Source organism: Canis lupus, chromosome 1 (assembly GCF_003254725.2).
Source record: "Canis lupus dingo isolate Sandy chromosome 1, ASM325472v2, whole genome shotgun sequence".
Classification (NCBI taxonomy): domain Eukaryota; kingdom Metazoa; phylum Chordata; class Mammalia; order Carnivora; family Canidae; genus Canis; species Canis lupus.
This window is the reverse complement of record NC_064243.1, coordinates 97,972,180-97,991,531: the sequence shown is the minus strand read 5'-3', so window position 1 is coordinate 97,991,531 and position 19,352 is coordinate 97,972,180. Positions and strand designations below refer to the sequence as shown.

The window sequence follows — 19,352 nt, the reverse complement described above, 5'->3', positions numbered from 1 at the left end:
TGCTTTGGCTGATGTCAGACATTACTGCCTATGCTGTCTTCTAGGATTTTTTATGGCTTCAGGTCTCACATTTTGGTCTTTAATCCATTTTATTTTTATATATGTTCTAAGAAAGTGGTCTAGTTTCATTCTTTTGCATATAGCTGATCAGTTTTCCCAACACCATTTGTTGAAGAGAACATCCCACTGGATATTCTTTAATCCTTTATCAAAGATTAACTGAGCATTTAATTGTGGGGTTATCTCTAGGTCCTGGATTCTTTTCTGTTGATCTATGTGTCTGTTTCTGTGCCAGTGCCATACTGTATTGATTACTACAACTTTTGTAACATAAGTTGAAGTCTGGAATTATGATACCTCCAACTTTGCTTTTCTTTTTCTTTTTTTAAAGATTTATTTATTTATGATAGAGAGAGAGAGAGAGAGGCAGAGACACAGGAGGAGGGAGAAGCAGGCTCCATGCCGGGAGCCCAACACGGGACTCGATCCCAGGACTCCAGGATCACACCCTGGGCCAAAGGCAGGCACCAAACCGCTGAGCCACCTAGGGATCCCCTGCTTTTCTTTTTCAAAACTGCTTTGTCAGTTTAAAGTCTTCTGTGGTCCCATATAGATTTTAAGATTGTTTGCTCTAGTTCTGTGAAAAATGCTGTTGGTATTTGGTAGGGAGTGCATTAAATGTGTAGGTTGCTTTGGGTAAGTATTGGCATTTTAATATTTGTTCTTCCAATCTATAAGCATGCAGGTCTTTCATATGTCCTTATGTTGTCTTCAGTATCTTTCATTGGTGTTTTATAGTTTTCACACCACAAGTTTTTCACCTCTTTGATTAGGCTTATTCCTAGGTATCTTATTTGGGGGGCAGATGTAAATTGGATTTTCTTAATTTCTCTTGCTTTATTATCAGTGTATAGAAATACAAAAGATTTCTTCACATTGATATTGTATCCTACAACTTTACTGAATTTATCTATCAGTTGTTTTTTTTGTTTTTGTTTTATCAGTTCTTGTAGCTTTCCGGTAGAGTCCTTATGATTTTCTAAATATAGTCTCATGTCACCTGCAAATAGTGAAATTTTTACTTCCTCCTTACCAGTTTGGGTACCTTTTTTTTCTATATATTATCTAATTGTTGTGTCTAGTACATCCAGTATTATGGTGAATAAAAGTGAGAGTGGGGTGGGGGGTGCCTGGATGGTTCAGTCAGTGTCTGCCTTCAGTTCAGGTCATGATCCCAGGATCCTGGAATCAAACCCCATGTTGGGTTCCTTCCTCATGCTCTCTCTTGCCCTTGCTCTCTTCTTCTCAGATAAATAAATCTTAAAAAAAAAAAAAATGGTTAGAGCAGACAGACATCCTTGTTTTGTTCTTGACCTTAGGGGGGAAAGCAGTCAGGTTTCTCCCCATTGAGGATGAAGTTAGCTGTGGGTTTTTCATGTATGGCCTTTATTATGTTGAAGTATATTCTCTCTAAACCTACTTTGCTGAGGGTTTTTACTATGAATGGATGCTGTACAAATGCTTTTACTGAGTCTATGGAAATGATCATACAGTTTTTCTTTCTCTTATTGATGTGATGTTTCATGTTGATTTCCAGTTATTGAATCACCTTTGCATCCCCAGAAATAAATCCCACTTGATCCTGGGTGAATGATTTTTTTTTTTAAATGTATTGTTGGAATCTCTTTGCTAGTATTTTGTGAAGGATTTTTGCATCTGTGTTCATTAGAGATATCGACCTGTAGTTCTTTGTGGTGGTGTCTTTATCTGGTTTTGGTATCAGGATAATAGTGGTCTCATAGAAGGAATTTAAGAAGAATATTAACTACTCTTTAAATCTTTGGTAGAGGGATGCCTGGGTGGCTGAGCTGGTTAAGCATCTGCCTTCGTCTCAGGTCATGATCTCGGGGTCCTGGGATCAAGCCCTGTATCAGTGGAAGTCTGCTTTTCCCTCTATGTGCTCTCACGTACTCTCTTTTTTTTTTTTTTTTTTTTTAATTTTTTATTTATTTATGATAGTCACAGAGAGAGAGAGAGAGAGAGAGGCAGAGACACAGGCAGAGGGAGAAGCAGGCTCCATGCACCGGGAGCCTGATGTGGGATTCGATCCCGGGTCTCCAGGATCGTGCCCTGGGCCAAAGGCAGGCGCTAAACCGCTGCGCCACCCAGGGATCCCTCTCACGTACTCTCTAAAATAAATAAATAGTCTTAAAAAAAAAAAAAATCTTTGGTAGAATTTGCCAGGGAAGCTGTCTGATCCTGGACTTTTGTTTGCTGGAAGTTTTTTTTTTTTTTTTTAAGATTTTATTTATTTATTCATGAGACACAGATTAAGAGAGAGGGGCAGAGACATAGGCAGAGGGCGATGTGGGACTTGATCCCAGGACTCCAGGTTACGCCCTGAGCCCAAGGCAGACCCTCAACTGCTGAGCCACCTAGGCATCCCTGTTGGAAATTTTTTGATTGCTGATTCGATCTCCTTGCTGCTAATTGGTTTCTTCAAGTTTTATATTTCTTCTTGCTTCAGTTTTGGTAGGTTATATGTTCCTAGGAATTTATCCATTTCTTCTAGATTGTATAACTGGTTAGTATATAGTTTTTTGTAATTTCTTAACTGTATTTCTGTGATGTTGGTTGTTATTTCTCTTTCATTTCTGAGTTGGTTTATTTGAACCTGAATAAGAGTTTGTCAATTTTATGTTTTCAAAGAACCAGATCCTGGTTTCATTGTTTTATTGTTTTGGGGATTTGGGAGTTTTTAGGGGGGAGGGGTCTCTATATCATTTATTTCTGCTCTAAGCTTTATTATTTCTTTCCCTCTGCTGGTTTTGGGTGTCTTTTTTTTTTTTTTTTTTTTTTTTTTTTTTTTAGCTCCTTTAAGTATATAGGTTAGGTATAAGGTTTAAGGTATAAGGTTAGGTTGTTTGAGAGTTTTCCTGCTTCTTGAGATAGGCCTGTATTGTATATACTTCTCTCTTAAAACGGCTTTTGCTGCATTCCCAAAGGTTTTGGACCATTGTTTTCACTTGTTTCCATGTACTTTTAAATGTATTCTTTGGTTTCTCAGCTGACCAACTCCTTGTTTAGTGGCATGTTATTTAACCTCATATATCTGTAGTCTTTCCAGATTTTTTCTTGTGGTTGATTTCTAGTTTCAAGGTGTTTTGGTCTGAGATGCACAGTATGACTTCAGTCTTTAATTTGTTGAGGCTTGTTTTGTGGCCTAATATGTGATCTGTTCTGGAGAATGTTTCCTGAGCCCTTAAAAAGAATGTGTGTATTGTGCTGTTTTAGGATGGAATGTTCTGACTATATCTGTTCCCCGTGCCATTCAAAGCCATTGGTTTCCTTGTTTTTGTTTGATCTATCCATTAATGTGTTAAAGCCCTCTATTATTTTTTTATTTCTACCAAATAGTTCCTTCGTGTTTGTTCTTAACTGTTTTAAATATTTGGGTGCTGCCATGTTGGGTACACAACTATTTACAATTGTTATATCTTCTCGATTCTATAGTATCCTTCTTTGACTCTTTTTACAGACTTTTATAGTCTGCTTTGTCTGATAGAAGTACTGCTACTCCAGCTTCTTTTGACGTCTATTTGTACGATGTTCTCCATCCCCTCACTTTCAATCTTCATGTGTCTTTAGGTCTGAGAGGAGTCTCTGCAAGGCAGCATATAAATGGGTCTTGGTTTATTTACTGTGTCATGCTATGTCTTGTGAGTGGAGCATGTAGTCCATTTTACATTGAAAGTAATTACTGGGGATCCCTGGGTGGCGCAGCGGTTTAGCGCCTGCCTTTGGCCCAGGGCGCGATCCTGGAGATCCGGGATCGAATCCCACGTCGGGCTCCCGGTGCATGGAGCCTGCTTCTTCCTCTGCCTGTGTCTCTGCCTCTCTCTCTCTCTCTCTGTGACTATCATAAATAAAAATTAAAAAAAAAAGGAAAGAGAGTAATTACTGATACATACGTATTGCCATTTTGTTACTTGTTTTGTGGTTGTATTTATAGCTTTTTTTCTGATTCTTCTCTTTCACAGCTTGTTGGTTTTCTTTAGTGATATACCTGGGTTCTTTACTCTTTATGTATTGCTTATCTGTTTCTTGATTTGTGGTTACCACTTGATTATATAGAACATCTTCTGCATATGGCAGTCTGTTTTAAGCTAATGGTCACTCAGTGTTGAACTCATTCCTTACTCCTCCCCTCCCTTCCATGTTTTAGGTGTATGGTATCTTAATTTACATCCATTATTTTTTTTGTACTTTTTCATACTCTCCCTTATCTTTCCATTGAAAAGTGTTCCCTTTCATCTTTCTTCTACAGTTAGTTTGGTGGTCACAGACTCCTGTAGATTTGATCTGGGAAACTCTTTCTTCCTCCTATCCTGAATGATGGTTTTGCTGGATATAAAGTATTCTTGGCTGCAGAGGTTTCCCTTTCAGCACTTTGAATATATAATGCCACTCCCATCTGGCTTACAAAATCTAATAGCCTTAATGGGGTTTCTCTGTGTATGCACATTTTCTTGCACCCTTTAAATTGTCAGTTTGATTCCTATGTGTCTTGGAGTTAATCTCCGTGGGTTGATCTTGTTGGGGGTTCTCTGTGCCTCCTGAATCTGAATGTTTCCCTTCCTAGATTTGGGAAACTTGGAGCTATTATTTCTTCAAATACATTTTCTTCCCTGCCTCTTCTGAGATCCCTATGTAGATGCAAATAGTTACTATGTTTGAGGGAGTCATGGAGGTCCCTAAGTCTGTTCTCTTATGTAGTGTTTTTCTCTCATCTGCTCAGCTTGACTGCTTTATATTCCTCTATCTTCCAGATCACTAATACATTACTCTCTGTCCTGTAGCCTATTTATTCCATCCATTGTATTCTTAGTTTCATTTGAGTTCTCATCTCTGGTATGTCATCTCTGTGTTAAGGGTCTCACTAATAACCAGTTTTTTTCCATCCAGTAGTGTCCTTATGGTCATTACTTTAAATTCTCTATTAGGCTACTCTCCTGCTGTGGTTTTATTATGGTCTTTCACTTGGGACATACTCCTTGGTCTCCTCATTTTGTTTCTGTTTCTACGTGTTAGGAAACTCAGCTGCATCTCCTCTTGAAAGTAGTGCTTCTATGAAGAAAAGGTCCTGCAGTGTTCCCTGTTCACCAGGACCTGGCGCTTCAGAGGTGTCTGTGTGTGTTACCTGCACCCTGCTATTAGCGTCTGAATAGCTTTTCCTTTCAGTCCAGACTTCTGCACTGACTCTGCCTGCTGTAGGATGTGCTTGCTGTCTGTGGTGTTAGGGAGACCCAGGCAGGCTGGCTTTGAAAGGGAATGACCATAGGAGGGCTCAGGGGTGGGATGGTGGCAACCTAATTTGCATGGAGTCACTAGTCCTAGGGCAGATTTCCCCACAGTGTGGTAGTGGCCAGGGGTGTGGCGTACATTAGCGGCAGTGGCCTGGGGGAAGCTCAAGCAGCTGAGGTACCAACAGAGGGCACCTGGGGAACCTGTGGTGGCTGGACATAGGATGCACAAGGTCAGCACAACTTGCACTGGGCCACTAGTTGTAGGTTGATTCCCCCAAAGCAAGGCGACAGCCAGGGGTCCAGTGCCTGGGGTGTGCAGCAACTGGGCAAGGCCTATGCAGGAGCTGCCAGTACAAAACCAGACCCCCTGAAGAAGCGCAGTGGCCACAGAAGTTCTGCTCAGCCCAGGCCTGGGGCTAGTGAACTTGGTGTGGCAGGAAAAGCAGCAAATGTCTGTGCTCCCATTCCCAAAAGGTGGCTGTGTTTCTGCCACGGGGGCCGGAGCAGGAGCAGCGCACCTGCCCACTCCCTTGTTCCCAGAGTCCCCCAATATGCTCCAGGATCAGTAGAAGCCGATCTCCCTCCCCTCGTGCAGGCTGTCGCTTCTATGCTGCTTCTCAGGCTGCTGTCATGTTAGGGCAGGCCCTGGCTTACTCACCACCCAGCGCTGAGTGGCTGACATTTAGAGCTCTAAATCCCACTGGTTACACAAACTCATGGAACTCAGCCCCTCTGGTTTTCAAGGCCCAACATGCTGGGGATTTGTTTGCTCTGTGTGGGCTCCATGGTGCTTTCTCCTCTGTGACCACAGCTCCCCGCTTCGAGCACCTTCCAACTGTGGTTTCCGCTTTCCATAACCTCTCTGATGCAGCTTCTCTGCATTCAGTGCTGGAGTCTGTTCTGCCAGTCTTTAGCTCACTCCCTGGGTTACAGACTAAGTAAGACGTGAGTGGTACCTAGTTGTAAACCTAGGCCTGGGTGTGATTCAGGTCCTCTTACTCCACTGTCTTGCTCTGCCTCCCCCATGAGTCATGTAGTTTTTCAGCAGAAGCACCTAGCTGTGGAGAACACTTGCATCACTTTGCTGACTCTGGCTTGCACAGCTGTACTAGGGGACGTGTGTAACCAACAGCAGTGATTCATAGGGCCAGGCTGCTCTTGATGCTTTCTTGCTGGGCTGGTGTTTGTTTGGAACTGGCTCATCACATGTGTCTTCTGTGCTAAGATATGCATGAGTGTCAGCGAGGGAGGAAAGGTGGGACTGTAAAGGAAGTCTGGGTTGCGGGAACAGCTAAGGAATGACCACTGGGCAGGTGGAACCAACCATTCTGACCAACATCTTCTTTCTAGCAGAACCAGGGCCAGAATTCCAGCCACGTGGCCACTCATGCCCAGTGACCTTTCCTGGTCCACGGTTCCTCCAACAGTATGTGCTGTGTGGTCACCTTCCTCGGATCTTCCCAAGCTCCTACACAGAAAGCCCCATCCCAAGCTGCTCAAGTGAACAAGCAGATGATGGAGAGAGGGAAGGGAGACTCCAGCTGAGTGGGGTTTCCAGGGTGCTCTTCAGACCTGCTCAGGGTCGGCCAGTAGACTGGGTGGAAATTGAGAGAGTTAGGTGTCCTGAGGAGGCATCTGAAGCAGCCATGTGTGGAAAATACCGACTGGCACTTGGTCCCAAATCTAGCCTCTTGAACCTCCAGAAGCATCACGTGTGCCCTGAGTGTGGCAAAGGCTTCTGTCAGAAGTCAGACCTCACCAAGCACCAAAGGACACACTCAGGGGAGAAACCTTACAGCTGTAGGGAATGTGGGCGAGGCTTTGGCCGAAAGTCCTCCCTCGCCATCCACCAGAGGAAACACTCAGGGGAGAAGCCTTACATGTGCGGGGAGTGTGGGCGCCACTTCAGGTACACGTCCTCACTCACCAACCACAAGAGGATACATTCCGGGGAGAGGCCCTTTGAATGTCAGGAATGTGGGCGAGGCTTTCGCCAAAAGATCGCCCTCATCCTGCACCAGAGGACACACTTGCAGGAGAAGCCCTTTGTGTGTCCTGAGTGCGGGAGAGGCTTTTGCCAGAAGGCATCACTCCTTCAACACCGCAGCTCACATTCGGGGGAAAAGCCCTTTTTGTGCCTTGAGTGTGGACGTGGCTTCAGGCAGCAGGCGCTGCTCCTCAGTCATCAAGTCACACACTCCGGGGAGAAGCCTTACGTCTGTGCTGAGTGTGGGCACAGCTTTCGCCAGAAGGTCACCCTCGTCAGACACCAGAGGACACACACGGGGGAGAAGCCTTACCTCTGTCCAGAGTGTGGGCGTGGCTTTAGCCAGAAGGTCTCCCTCATGGGACACCAGAGAACACACACAGGGGAGAGGCCTTACCTGTGCCCGGAGTGTGGGCGTGGCTTTGGTCAGAAGGTTACCCTCATCAGACACCAAAGGACGCACACAGGGGAGAGGCCTTACCTGTGTCCAGAGTGTGGGCGCACCTTTGGCTTCAAGTCCCTCCTCACCAGACACCAGAGGACACACTTAGAGGAAGGGGCTGATGTGTACGGAGTGTGTGAGCAAGGACTCAGCCAGAAGTCTCACATCACCTCTGACCAGAGATCACACTCAGGGGGCAAGCCATGTGTATGCGGTGAGTGCGGGCGAGGCTTCGGCTTCAGGTCGGCCCTTATCAGACACCAGCGCACCCACTCAGGAGAGAAGCCGTATGTGTGCAGGGAGTGCGGCCGGGGCTTTAGCCAGAAGTCTCACCTTCACAGACACAGGAGGACCAAGTCCAGCCATCGCTTCCCACCTCAAAGCTGTTCTCCTAATCTTTCCTTTCCTCATGAGTGTGAAGGTGGCAGGAAGCACTAGGAAATGTTTCACTTCCCTCAAATGCAGTAGAGGGAAAAAATGTATTCTTTCAGTGCTTGAAAGACAGTCGATTCATGGTTTATGTTCTGTGCTAGCAATGTGTCTTAATTTGCCAGGGCTGCCATAATGAAACACCACAAATTTGATGGCTGAAGAACAATTTCTCACAGTTCTTGGCACTAGAAGTCCAAGTCAATTTATGCATGTTGGTTTCTACTGAAGCCTCTGTCCTCGGCTGGCAGATGCCTGCACCCATACTGTGTCCTCACATGGCCTCCGTATATGCACTTTCCTGGTGTCTCCCCCTCCTCCTCCAAGGACACCAGCCTTACTGGATTAGGACCCCACTCTGTCACCAAATGAGGTCATATGTGGGTTGACTTCAACATATGAATTTGGAAAACTCAACCCCTGGGGCCCCAAATTCATTCTTCTTCAGGGTATGTTCTTAACAGCTCCCAAAGTGTTGACCTATCCCAGCACTGACTCTGTCCAAAATGTTATGTAAATCAAGTGTGGGTGAGGCTAGGAATAGGTTTCATCCTGAGACACAGTTCTCTCTAGCTGTGAACTAGACAAGTTACCACAGATGTAGAATTTGCATTCCCTTTCCACAAGGGGGAAGAAGAAAAGATGGGTCCCCTGAACATGTCTATGGCCTAGGAGGCAAATTCTATTAGATTTTAGGGCTTGATAATAATGTCTCGTTGGATGCTTTGCCCTATGGTCCTGCTGGGCAGCAGCAGTGTACAGCCCCCTGAGACCATGGACGCATTCACCCCCCGGGCCCACCATGGGAATGGCAGACCTACTGCTCTATTTCCTGTTGGACTCACAACTCTTCTGTGGTGCTACTCACTAAGAGGTCTTACAGCCAGCCTATGCTGTGTCCTATCTGTACCATCCTTAGTTCAGGCTTGTAGTTTCCACTGAGCATTAACTGGTTCCAAACTAATCTATCAAACGAGTGTCCAGCAACACCACTGGTGTTCTCTCCAGAACATACCTTCTCATTGTCGCAATAGGAATGAGCTAAGAATTCCCCAAATCTTCAAGCTCTGGCTCCTTTTTGCTCAACAGTTCCTTCGATTTACCTCCCTCCTCACATATTTCTATGAGAAGCAATAAGACACAGGTATACCTTTCAACCCCTTGCTTAGACATCTCAGCTAAGAAGTGGTCACTTGTCACCTCAGACTTCTACCCTCTACTAAACAATGGAGCACAACCCGGCCACGTTTTCACTGCCTCATAATCAGGACAGCCTTTCCTTCAATTTCCAGTAACCTTCCACATTTCTGTCTGAGGTCACAGCAGAATTTCTAATCTTCCTGTTCCTACCATGGCCTCTTTGAGGCAACCTTGGCTTTCTCCAGCAAGTACCTCAAGACTCTTCCCACCCTCTACCCATCACCCAGGTCTAAAACCATCTCCACAGTTTGTCATACTTAGTATGTGTTCTTTTGCCAGGGCTGCCATAACAAAACCTGGGACTGCAAGCCCACGATCACCCTGATCTACTGACCCCTGCCTGGCAGGTGGCACATTCTCCTTGCGTAGCTGTTCCCTTGCATGTGTGCTAGAGAGCAAGTGAACTCTGGTGTCCTTACTCTTGTAAGATCAGGGCTCCACTTTTCCAACATCCTTTATCTTTCAGTACTGCCTTAGGTCCTGTACCCAAATACTGTCACATCAGGAAAGGGCTTCATTATCAACTTTTGTTAGAAAATTTAGTTCATAACACTTGGCCCTATGGACCAGCCCCTCCCCCCCAAATTCCTACTTGCCCTGAACCCCCACCATAAAAGGTCATGACCTTTATGTGAAGCCAGCAGGAAGCACTGGGCAGTGCTATGCTTTCCTGAAGCAGAAAGCAGGAAGAACACTGTTCCTCTTGGCGGCCTGGGGGGGGGGGGGGGGGGGGGGGGGGCGGGGGCGGTGGTTGTCAGGGAGTGAGTTGGACACACCTGATTTCCAAGCCTTCCTCCACACCCAGGTCTGTTTAATAAACTGCTCCTTTATAAAGATGAACACCAACCATACACCCTCATTTATTCAGCTGTCAAGAATCCTGTGGTCCTAACCCTCAGGATACATAGAGGGTCATGGTCTATTTGTTCTGGACTCTGGCCCTGTGTGGGGGGAGGGCCTTCATCATCACCCTTTCTTAGGTCCTCCAGTAATGCTAGTGAGGGCATCTTTCTGAACCACCAACCCTGCATCCTATTAGCCACACACCAGTGATTCCACCTGAGGACTCCGGGCCTTTCTTCCACAACCCTCCCTAGTCCACCAGACAGGGGCTAAGGAGCTAGAGCACCTGTCTTTCCACCCAGCCCAAGGTACTGTCCCTTTAGCTTGCTTTGTGCCCAGCCCAGGGCTGGCCTTGTCCCTTTGCCTGGGGCACAGAATGGTCCCCACAGTCATTTTCCCCGGGCCCTGAGGCAATAAAAAATTAATACCCCCCAAATAAAATAACCAAAATTTTACATGGCAAAAAATATATATATCAAAAAACAAATGTCAACGTATTTCACAAATAAAAGGTCATTTAACAGACTTTCAAAAAATCAAAAGACCAGAAATGCCAAAGAAAGTGGACAAAAGACCTGATCAGTTTACCAAAAGAGGTATATTGAGAAGCTGCTGAGCTTCACTCATGATAAGATAAATGCAAACTACAACTACACTCAAATTATTTCACTCAGCTTGATGAAAACTCAAAAGCTGGACAGTACTCTGCCTGGTAGGGCTGCAGGAAAATGCATTTTCATACACTGTTGGCAGGAATGCAAAATGGCATAAGCCTTATATAGGTGAACCTGGCAATATTTAGGGTAACAAGACTATATGTACACCTGCCCATTGCCACAACAAGCACATTTCTGAAAATGTGTCCTGGAGAGTCACTGACAAGTGTATGAATGAATACACACATGCATAGTTATTTTTATAGCATGCTTTCTAGTTCCAAATTCTGAAAACTGCTTGACTAAGCACAGGAAATTGAATAAACAGGTACATACGATGGAGTAAAATGCGAGAAAAAAAAATGAAGATACCAACGAAATGTCATGGAATTATTTTTAAGAAATGTTTTAAGTAAAAAGAGCAAAGTGCCAAACCATATATAGTTTGTTGCCTTTCGTGTAAGAAGGGGAATAATGCACAGAGGATTTGGGCAGGGTTTACTATCCTAGTTTTCTTAGGATGACAAAAAACAAACATCCCTCACCCTTCAGTGTATTTTCTGTAGCATGATGGTGAAGCAGTTCTGGAGCAATCTCCTGCATCAGAGGAATGAGCACAGGCATACATGGGGCTATGCTGTAGTGAGACAGGGTTCTCACCAAGGAAGCAAAGTCATACAAATATACATTGGGGCAAAGCAAGAAAATAATCCTGTGAGCCATTGTGATGAAGTACGTATGTGAACATGAGATTCCTAAGTGCATATGTGCTCACGTGTGTGCGTGGACCTGTATGGGCAGATGTATTTGTGTGTATTTTCTAACCTCTGCTACAAGACCAAGAAGCAAGGGCGGCCCCATGGGCATCCACACATCCAGTGTGCAGATCTGAGTCTAGCACTGTTTTCTTTTGTGGAAATCCTGGCTTCCTGGGTTAATGGCAGCTTCAAGGTTAAGGCAGGGTAGGTATGAGGGGATCCTGAATGTCTGGTAATACCAGAAAGTGAGGAAGTGTTGAGAAACATGATGGAACATGACACTGGGGCCACAGGAGCCGGTCTGAAGGGTTTCCTACCCACTGTCCAAGTCTGGGGCAGTTTAAGCACCAAACTAATTCCATACACTCATGACTTAGAAACTGGGGGAAAATACCATGTCCAGGACAGTAGTAAGTATACAGGTTAGTAGTCTGCTGCTTACGGGAGAATGTCAAGGGCCGACTGGGAACTACATTTTTTCTCCTAATATTAATATCTTATCATAGTGTTATCAGAGCTAAGACATTAACTTTAGGACACTATTAGGAACTGTTCAGATTTTCCATAATTGTCCTTTTTGTGATCTAGGATCCAGGCTAGGATCCTATATTGCATTTGTCCTCATGTGTCTTTAGTCTCCTCCAATCTGTAACAGTTCCTCTGTCAGTCTTTGTCATCTATAACCTTGACAGAGAGCTCAAGTATTTTATAGAACCTCATAATTTGGGATTATCTATTTTCTCATTATTAGATTTGCATTACCAACTTTGTAGAATACCACAGAAGTGAAGTATCCTTACTATATTGTCAAATGGTACATACTAACCAGATTTATTCATGGTAATGTAACCTTGATCACTTGGTAAAACTGGTATCTGCCAGGACTTTCCACTGTAAACTTCCCATTTTCACTCTTTCCATACCCTATTCGTTAGAAGTAATCAGTGGGTCCAGTTCATACTCCAGGAGAAGGGAATTAGCTGTATCTCCTGGAGAATGTTCTATGGGGTTGGGGGGGAGGGGAGGTGTAAGAATCACAAGGTGCAAAGTGGCCCAGCATTTTCTGGCTCCCAAACTAGCAAAAGACAGCCCAGGTAGGTCCATTCCTCCCCAGATGGAACAAAAGTCCTGCTGACAACACTGTGAGTCCAGCAGCACCAGCAGGTGGGAATGATTAAGGGAAGTGCTTTTTAGTCTCACAGGGCTGAGACTCCCCACCCTCACCAGACCCAACACAGACTGGGAGGGTCCTGCCACAGACACACCTGTTCTAGGAACTGTTCTTTATCCCCAGAGACCTGAGACTTTCTATCTAGATGAAAAACACTTAGCAGATGGGTCACACCAGGAAGGCCATCCCTGCTACACTGCCCAGCCCAAGGAGAGACCCATCTCCCTTCTCGCAGACAACAGGTTGCCAGGAGGCACTGGAATATTAGCAGCTCCACCTGCGAAACCTTTGCTCCCCCTTTTGAGCCAGAGCATCCTTTCCCCTATCTAGAGACACCAAGCAGCCTGTTTTAGGGAAACCCCTTCCACGCTCCCAATCCCAGCATGAAAAGGTGGAAAGAACAATGGTACCAAATAAGCCAAGTAAACCTAAATAGCATTGCAAGAGCTCTGAAAGCTACACTGTCATTGGGTTAAGAACCACCTGCAAAATATAGGTTGCAATCTGGGAACTAACCTAAAAACAGGGTGACTGCCTGCTAAAGTCAGTTTTAAGTATGATCCAGAGTCTTAACAGCTAAAGGTGCAGAATGCAATAGAAAATTACTAATCATACCAAGAACCAGGATATCAAAACTTAAATGAGAAAAGACAATCGATACCAACAGTGAGATGAGTAGGATATTGGAACTGACAGGGATATTAAAGCAGCCATTAAAGAAATGCCTCAAGCAATCACAAGTTCTCTTGAAACAAATGAAAAAAGTTACAAGATCTCAAGAATTAAAAAAAAAAAAAACAACACAGAAGTTACACCAAAGTTCAAGGGGGAAGTTACAGAACTAAAAAAATAGATTCAAGAAGCCAAATGAACACCAAATAAAATAAATCCTAAGAAATCCACATTAAAACATCATTAAAATTCTGAAATCTAAAGAAAAAAACTTAAAAGCAACCCCAGAGAAATGACTCATTACCCCTAGGGAGTGACCAATTCAAATAACAGATTTCTCAAGAAATTATTGAGTTCATCACAAGGAGGTGGCACAACATTTTTCTTCCAATTTGTAAAAGAAGACTTAACTGCAAACTGAGTATCTGCCAAAACTATCCTTCAAAAATGAAGGCAAAATTAACACATTACCAGATGAAAGAAAACTTTAAGACTTTGTTGCTTGCTGACCTGACCTTAAAAAATGGCTAAACTGAGAAAGTTATTCAGACAGAGAAAATAATAAAAGAAATACTGAGCATCAGGAAGGGAAAAAAAAAAAAAAAACATGAAAAGAGCACAAATATGACATAAAGCAGGCCATCCTTCTACCTATCATTCAGTTTTTAAAATTACATAAGCAAAAGTTATATCATCTTATACTCTAGACAATGATGTTTAAAAGTGGGAAAAGTAATGGGACCTAAACAAAAACAGCATTTTCACACTTCATTCCAAATGGTAATATACTGACACACTATGATAAAGACATGTGTGTATTATAATACCCAGAGCAACCACTAAGAAAACTATACAAAGAGGCAAGATGGCAGAAGGGTAGGGGTCCTTGATTCATCTGGTCCCCCAAACTTACCTAATTTTCAAAACATCCTGAACACCTATGAATCCAACCTGATATGTAAAGAGAACAGCTGGAATGCTACAGAGGGAAAAATTATCACTTCTGACAAGGAAGAATGGTGGCAAAGAGGAAGGTGAGGGAGGGGAGGGGCGGGAAGCCAGGGCAGGAAGGCAGCAGAGCTGATAATCAGGAACTTTAGAATCCCTGACTGAAGAGTGTTCAGTGGGGAAACAGCGCAGAATCGCAGGAAGGGCAGCAAAGTTTCAATATTCCCAGTGACACAATAAGAATAGAGGTGCCAGGGAAAAAGCTCACTGCAAACTACAGTCGGATAACAGTAAAGGGCTGGAACACAGCAACCCTGCTAGAGCATCCGGGAGAAGCCTGCCAGTTACTCATGCCAGCACCTGAGCTCTCTTTACCCTACAGCCTGGCGATGGACAGAGGTAAGATGTCCTCTGCTCCCTTTGGGAGAGGCAGACCCCAGGAGTGCAGGTCCAGGGGCACAAGGCCCTCCCTCTAAGGGTCCATTCCCTCCAGGACAGGCAGAACTGGGGAGGGCACATGATGGCAAGAACTCTACTGCTGCTGGGCACCCTTCAGTTGGTGCAGATCAGTGCCCCGGTGCCTGCCTCCAGGAGGATCTAGGCCAGTGGGCACAGAGAGACTGTAATTCGGTACATGCAGGGAGCTTTTGGCTCCCAGGCTGGAGATCTGACTGCCACCATTTTTTAGTTTTTTCGTTTTTGAGCTGGAAGAAGGTTAGCCTCTAGGGAACAAAGGAATCACAGGACAGACAGCTTTGCACTTAGCCGACCACCTGGCCAGGAGTAGGGCATCTCTGCCCAGGCACAGACCCTTGAGAATCAGTGCAGCAGGTTCTCCTCCAGAAGAGCTGCTGGAAGAACAAAGGAAGACCAAGTTTATTGACCAAGCAGCACTGGAAAGCTCCAGGGATAAGAGAAAATAGTATATAGATCTCGAAGGTTTTTCCTTATGATTTGTTTATCTCTCAGGTTAAAAATTTCCAGTATTTTTTCTCTTTTCTTGCCTTAACTACAATATTTTACCAACTCTTTGTTTTTAAGCTTTTTCCTTTTTGACTTTAATATTTCTACAGTTACATGTCTTAGATATATTCTTCATTTTTTGGATTCCTTTCAACGTGTTCAATTTAATTTTGGTAGATACAAGAGTTATAGATTTTTGGTTCTTATTTTTTGTCTTGTTTTGTAATGGTGGATGTTAGTACCTTCTAACTCATGGACCAAGATACACCTAGAACACCAGGTTGGTTCATTCTGTGAGACTATATTCTCTATTCCTTCCCATTCTAACCCCCTTTTTAAAAATTTTATTTATTTATTCATGAGAGGCAGAGACATAGGCAGAGGGAGAAGCAGGCTCCATGCAGAGAGTGCAATGCGGGACTCGATCCCAGGACTCCAGGATCATGCCCTGAGCCAAAGGCAGATGCTCAACCACTGAGCCACCCAGGTGTCCCTTCTGCCCCCCTCTTTTATCTTGTTTCTGTTTTTGTGATCGATGTTGGATCTCTATATAAAAGTTTTGCTGGTTATATAAATTTGGAATTCAGCATCTTCTAACATACAGAACAAAATACACCTAGTACCAAGAGGATCACCCTCTAGGTCCACTCTGTGAGACTATATTCTCTCTCCACCACCACTTCCTCCCACTGTTTTCTTTTTTTTTTTAATTCTCACTATTTTAAAAAATTTTCACTTTCATGGTCCTTTTGTTTTATTGTGCCCTATTTTTTATTTTCTAGTCTCTGACCTCTCTGGAATTGTCTAGGGTATATTAGGTTGTGGCTGATATTTTTGACTCTGCTTGCTCATACAGCCATTCTGCACTGGACAAAATGACTAGAAGGAAAAAGTCACCACAAAAGAAGGAACCGTAGTAATACTATCACAAACCTACTTGATATGGATTTAAGTGGGATGTGAGAGATAACAATTCAGAAGTACAATTATAAAATTACTGTGGCTGTGGAAAAAAAGCTTTAGGACTATAGATCTCAATTCTGTAGTAAGAGAATCTCTAATCAGGCTGAAATTAAAAATACTTTAACTTAAATGCAGTCCAAATTGGATGCTCTAACTGCTAGGGTGAATGAGGTGGAAGAGAGAGTGACATAGAAGACAAGTTGATGGAAAGGAAGGAAGCTGAGGAACAAAGAGAAAATGAGGAAAGGCTTCAGGAAATAAATGATGGCATAAGAAGTAATAGTATTTGTCTTATTGGGATGCCAGAAGAGGTAGAGAGAGAGAGAATGACAAAGTGTATTTGAACAAATCATAGCTGAGAACTTCCCTAAACTTGGAATCTAGTTCCCTAAATAGGCATTCAAATCCAAGAGATAGAGGGTATCACCCCAACAAAAAAATATCAAAACCCGATCAAACACCTTGACGTGTAATAGTGAAGCTTGAAAATGTCTAAGATAAAGTTTATATGGAGAGAAATGCCAAATTAACAGCATACCTATCAACAGAGACCTGGCATGCCAGAAAGGGCTGGCATGATATATTCTTCTAAATGAGAAGAACATGCAGCCAAAAATACTTTATCCAGCAAGGCTGTCATTCAGAATGGAAGGAAAGATAAAGAGCTTCCAGGATATACAGAAACAAAGAATATGTGACCATCAAACCGTCTCTGCAAAAAAATATGAAGGGGGACCCTGTAAGAGAAAGAGGGAGCCCAAAGAAACAATCCACAGAAACAGGGGCTGTATAGGTAATATGATAACACTAAATTCATATCTTTCAGTAGTTACTCTGAACCTGAATGGGCTAAATGATCTCATCAAGATGCAGGGTATCAGACTGGATAAAAAAACAAGACTCATCCATATGCTATCTACAAGAGACTCATTTTAGACCTAAGGAACACCTCCAAACTGAAAGTGAGGGGGTAGAGAACCATGTACCATTCAAATGGTCCTCAAAAGAAAGCTGGGGTGGCAATCTTCAGATAGATAAATTAGATTTTATACCAAAGACTGTAGGAGGAGATGAAGAGGGACTCCATATCATACTTAAAGAGTCTATCCCACAAGAAGACCCAATAATCATGATATTTATACCCCTAATTTGGGAGCAGCCAATTACATCAACCAATTAATAACCAAAGTAAATAAATACATAGATAAAAATACATTAATAGTGGGAGACTTCAGCATGGCACTCTTGGCAAAAGACAGATCTTCCAATCAGAAACATTACCAGAGAGACAAGGGCCTTGAATGGCAAACTGGACCAAATGGATTTCACAGATACATACAGAACTTTCCATCCAAATGCAACTGAATACACATTCTTCTCAACTGCACATGGAACTTTCTCCAGAACCACACAGTGGGTCACAAATCAGGTCTCAACCGATACCAAAAGACTGGGATTTTCCCCTGCGTATTTTCAGACCACAATGCTTTGAAACTAGAACCCAATCACAAGAAGAAATTTGGAAGGAATTCAAACACTTGGAGGTTAAAGAATATCCTATTAAAGAATGAATGGGTCAACCTGGAAATTAGAGAAGAATTAAACAGATTCATGCAAACTAATGAAAATGAATGCACAACTGTTCAAAACCTTTGGGATACAGCAAGGAACTAAGAGGGAAATACACTGCAATGCAAGTCTGTCTCAAAAAATTGGAAAAACAAGCTCACCTTACACCTAAAGGAGCTAGAGAAAGAACAGCAAATAAAGCCTAAACCAAGCAGAAGAGAGATAATAAAGATTAGAGCAGAACTCAATGAAATAGAGACCAGAAGAACAGAACAGATTGGCAAAACTAGGATCTGGTTCTTTGAAAGAATAAGATCAATAAACTCCTAGCCATACCTATTAAAAAGAAAAAAGACAAATTAATAAAATCAGGAATGAAAGGGGAGCTCACAACCAACACCAAGGAAATACAAACGATTTTAAGAATATATTATTAGCAACTATATGCCAACAAACTAGGCAATCCGGAAGAAATGGATGTATTTCTGGAAACTTACAAACTACCAACACTGAAACAGGAAGAAATAGAAAACCTGAACAGACCCGTAACCAGCAAGGAAATTGAAGTAGTCATCAAAAACCTCCCAAGAAACAAGAATCCAGGACCAGATGGCTTCCCAGAGGAATTCTACCAAACATTTAAATAAGAAATAATGCCTATTCTACTGAAGCTGTTCCAAAATATAGAAATGGAAGGAAAGCTTCCAAACTCATATGAGGCCAGCATTCCCTGGATCCCAAAACCAAAGATCCCATCAGAAAGGAGAATTATAGACCAATGTCCCTGATGAACAGGGATGCAAAAATTCTCACCAAGATACTAGTCAATAGGATCCAACAGTACATTAAAAGGATTATTCACTAGGACCAAGTGGGATTTATTTCTGGGATACCAGGGTGATTCAATATTTGAAAAATCAGTGTGATAGATCACATTAATAAAAGACAAGATTAGAACCATATGATCCTCTCACTTGATGTAGAAAAACCATTTGACAAAATACAGCATCCTTTCTTGATTAAAGCTCCTCAAAGTGTAGGGATGGAGGGAACATATTTCAATATCATAATAGCCCACAGCAGATATCATTCTCAGTGGGGAAAACCTGAGAGCTCTTCTCTTAAGGTCAGGAACATGACAGGGATGCCCATTCTCACCACTGTTGTTCACTATAGTACTAAAAGTCCTAGTCTCAGCAATAAGATGACACAAAGAAATAAAAGGCATTGAAACTGGCAAAGAAGTCAAACTCTCACTCTTCACAGATTACATGATATGGAGAACCTAACGGACTTCACCCCAAAATTGCTAGAACTCACAGCAAATCAGCTATATGGCAGGACACAAAAATCAATGCACAGAAATCAGTTGCATTTCTAATAATGAGACTGAAGAAAGAGAAATTAAGGAATTGATCCCATTTACAATTGCACCAAAACCCATA

At 43.1% G+C, this 19,352-nt stretch overlaps 1 protein-coding gene and 1 pseudogene across 1 annotated transcript in view; both read left to right on the top strand.

Moving 5' to 3' along the window:
- Positions 1-11,302, top strand: part of ZNF169 (zinc finger protein 169) — a 45,794-nt gene extending 34,492 nt beyond the window's left edge. Inside the window, exon 4 of the mRNA XM_049092782.1 lies at positions 6,657-11,302. Within this exon, the coding sequence (XP_048948739.1) occupies positions 6,657-8,173 (1,517 nt within the window). The 3' untranslated portion in view covers positions 8,174-11,302. The remainder of the gene's footprint in view (positions 1-6,656) is intronic.
- LOC125752346 (60S ribosomal protein L26-like) overlaps positions 1-19,352 on the top strand; it is a 44,085-nt pseudogene that overhangs the window by 10,548 nt on the left and 14,185 nt on the right.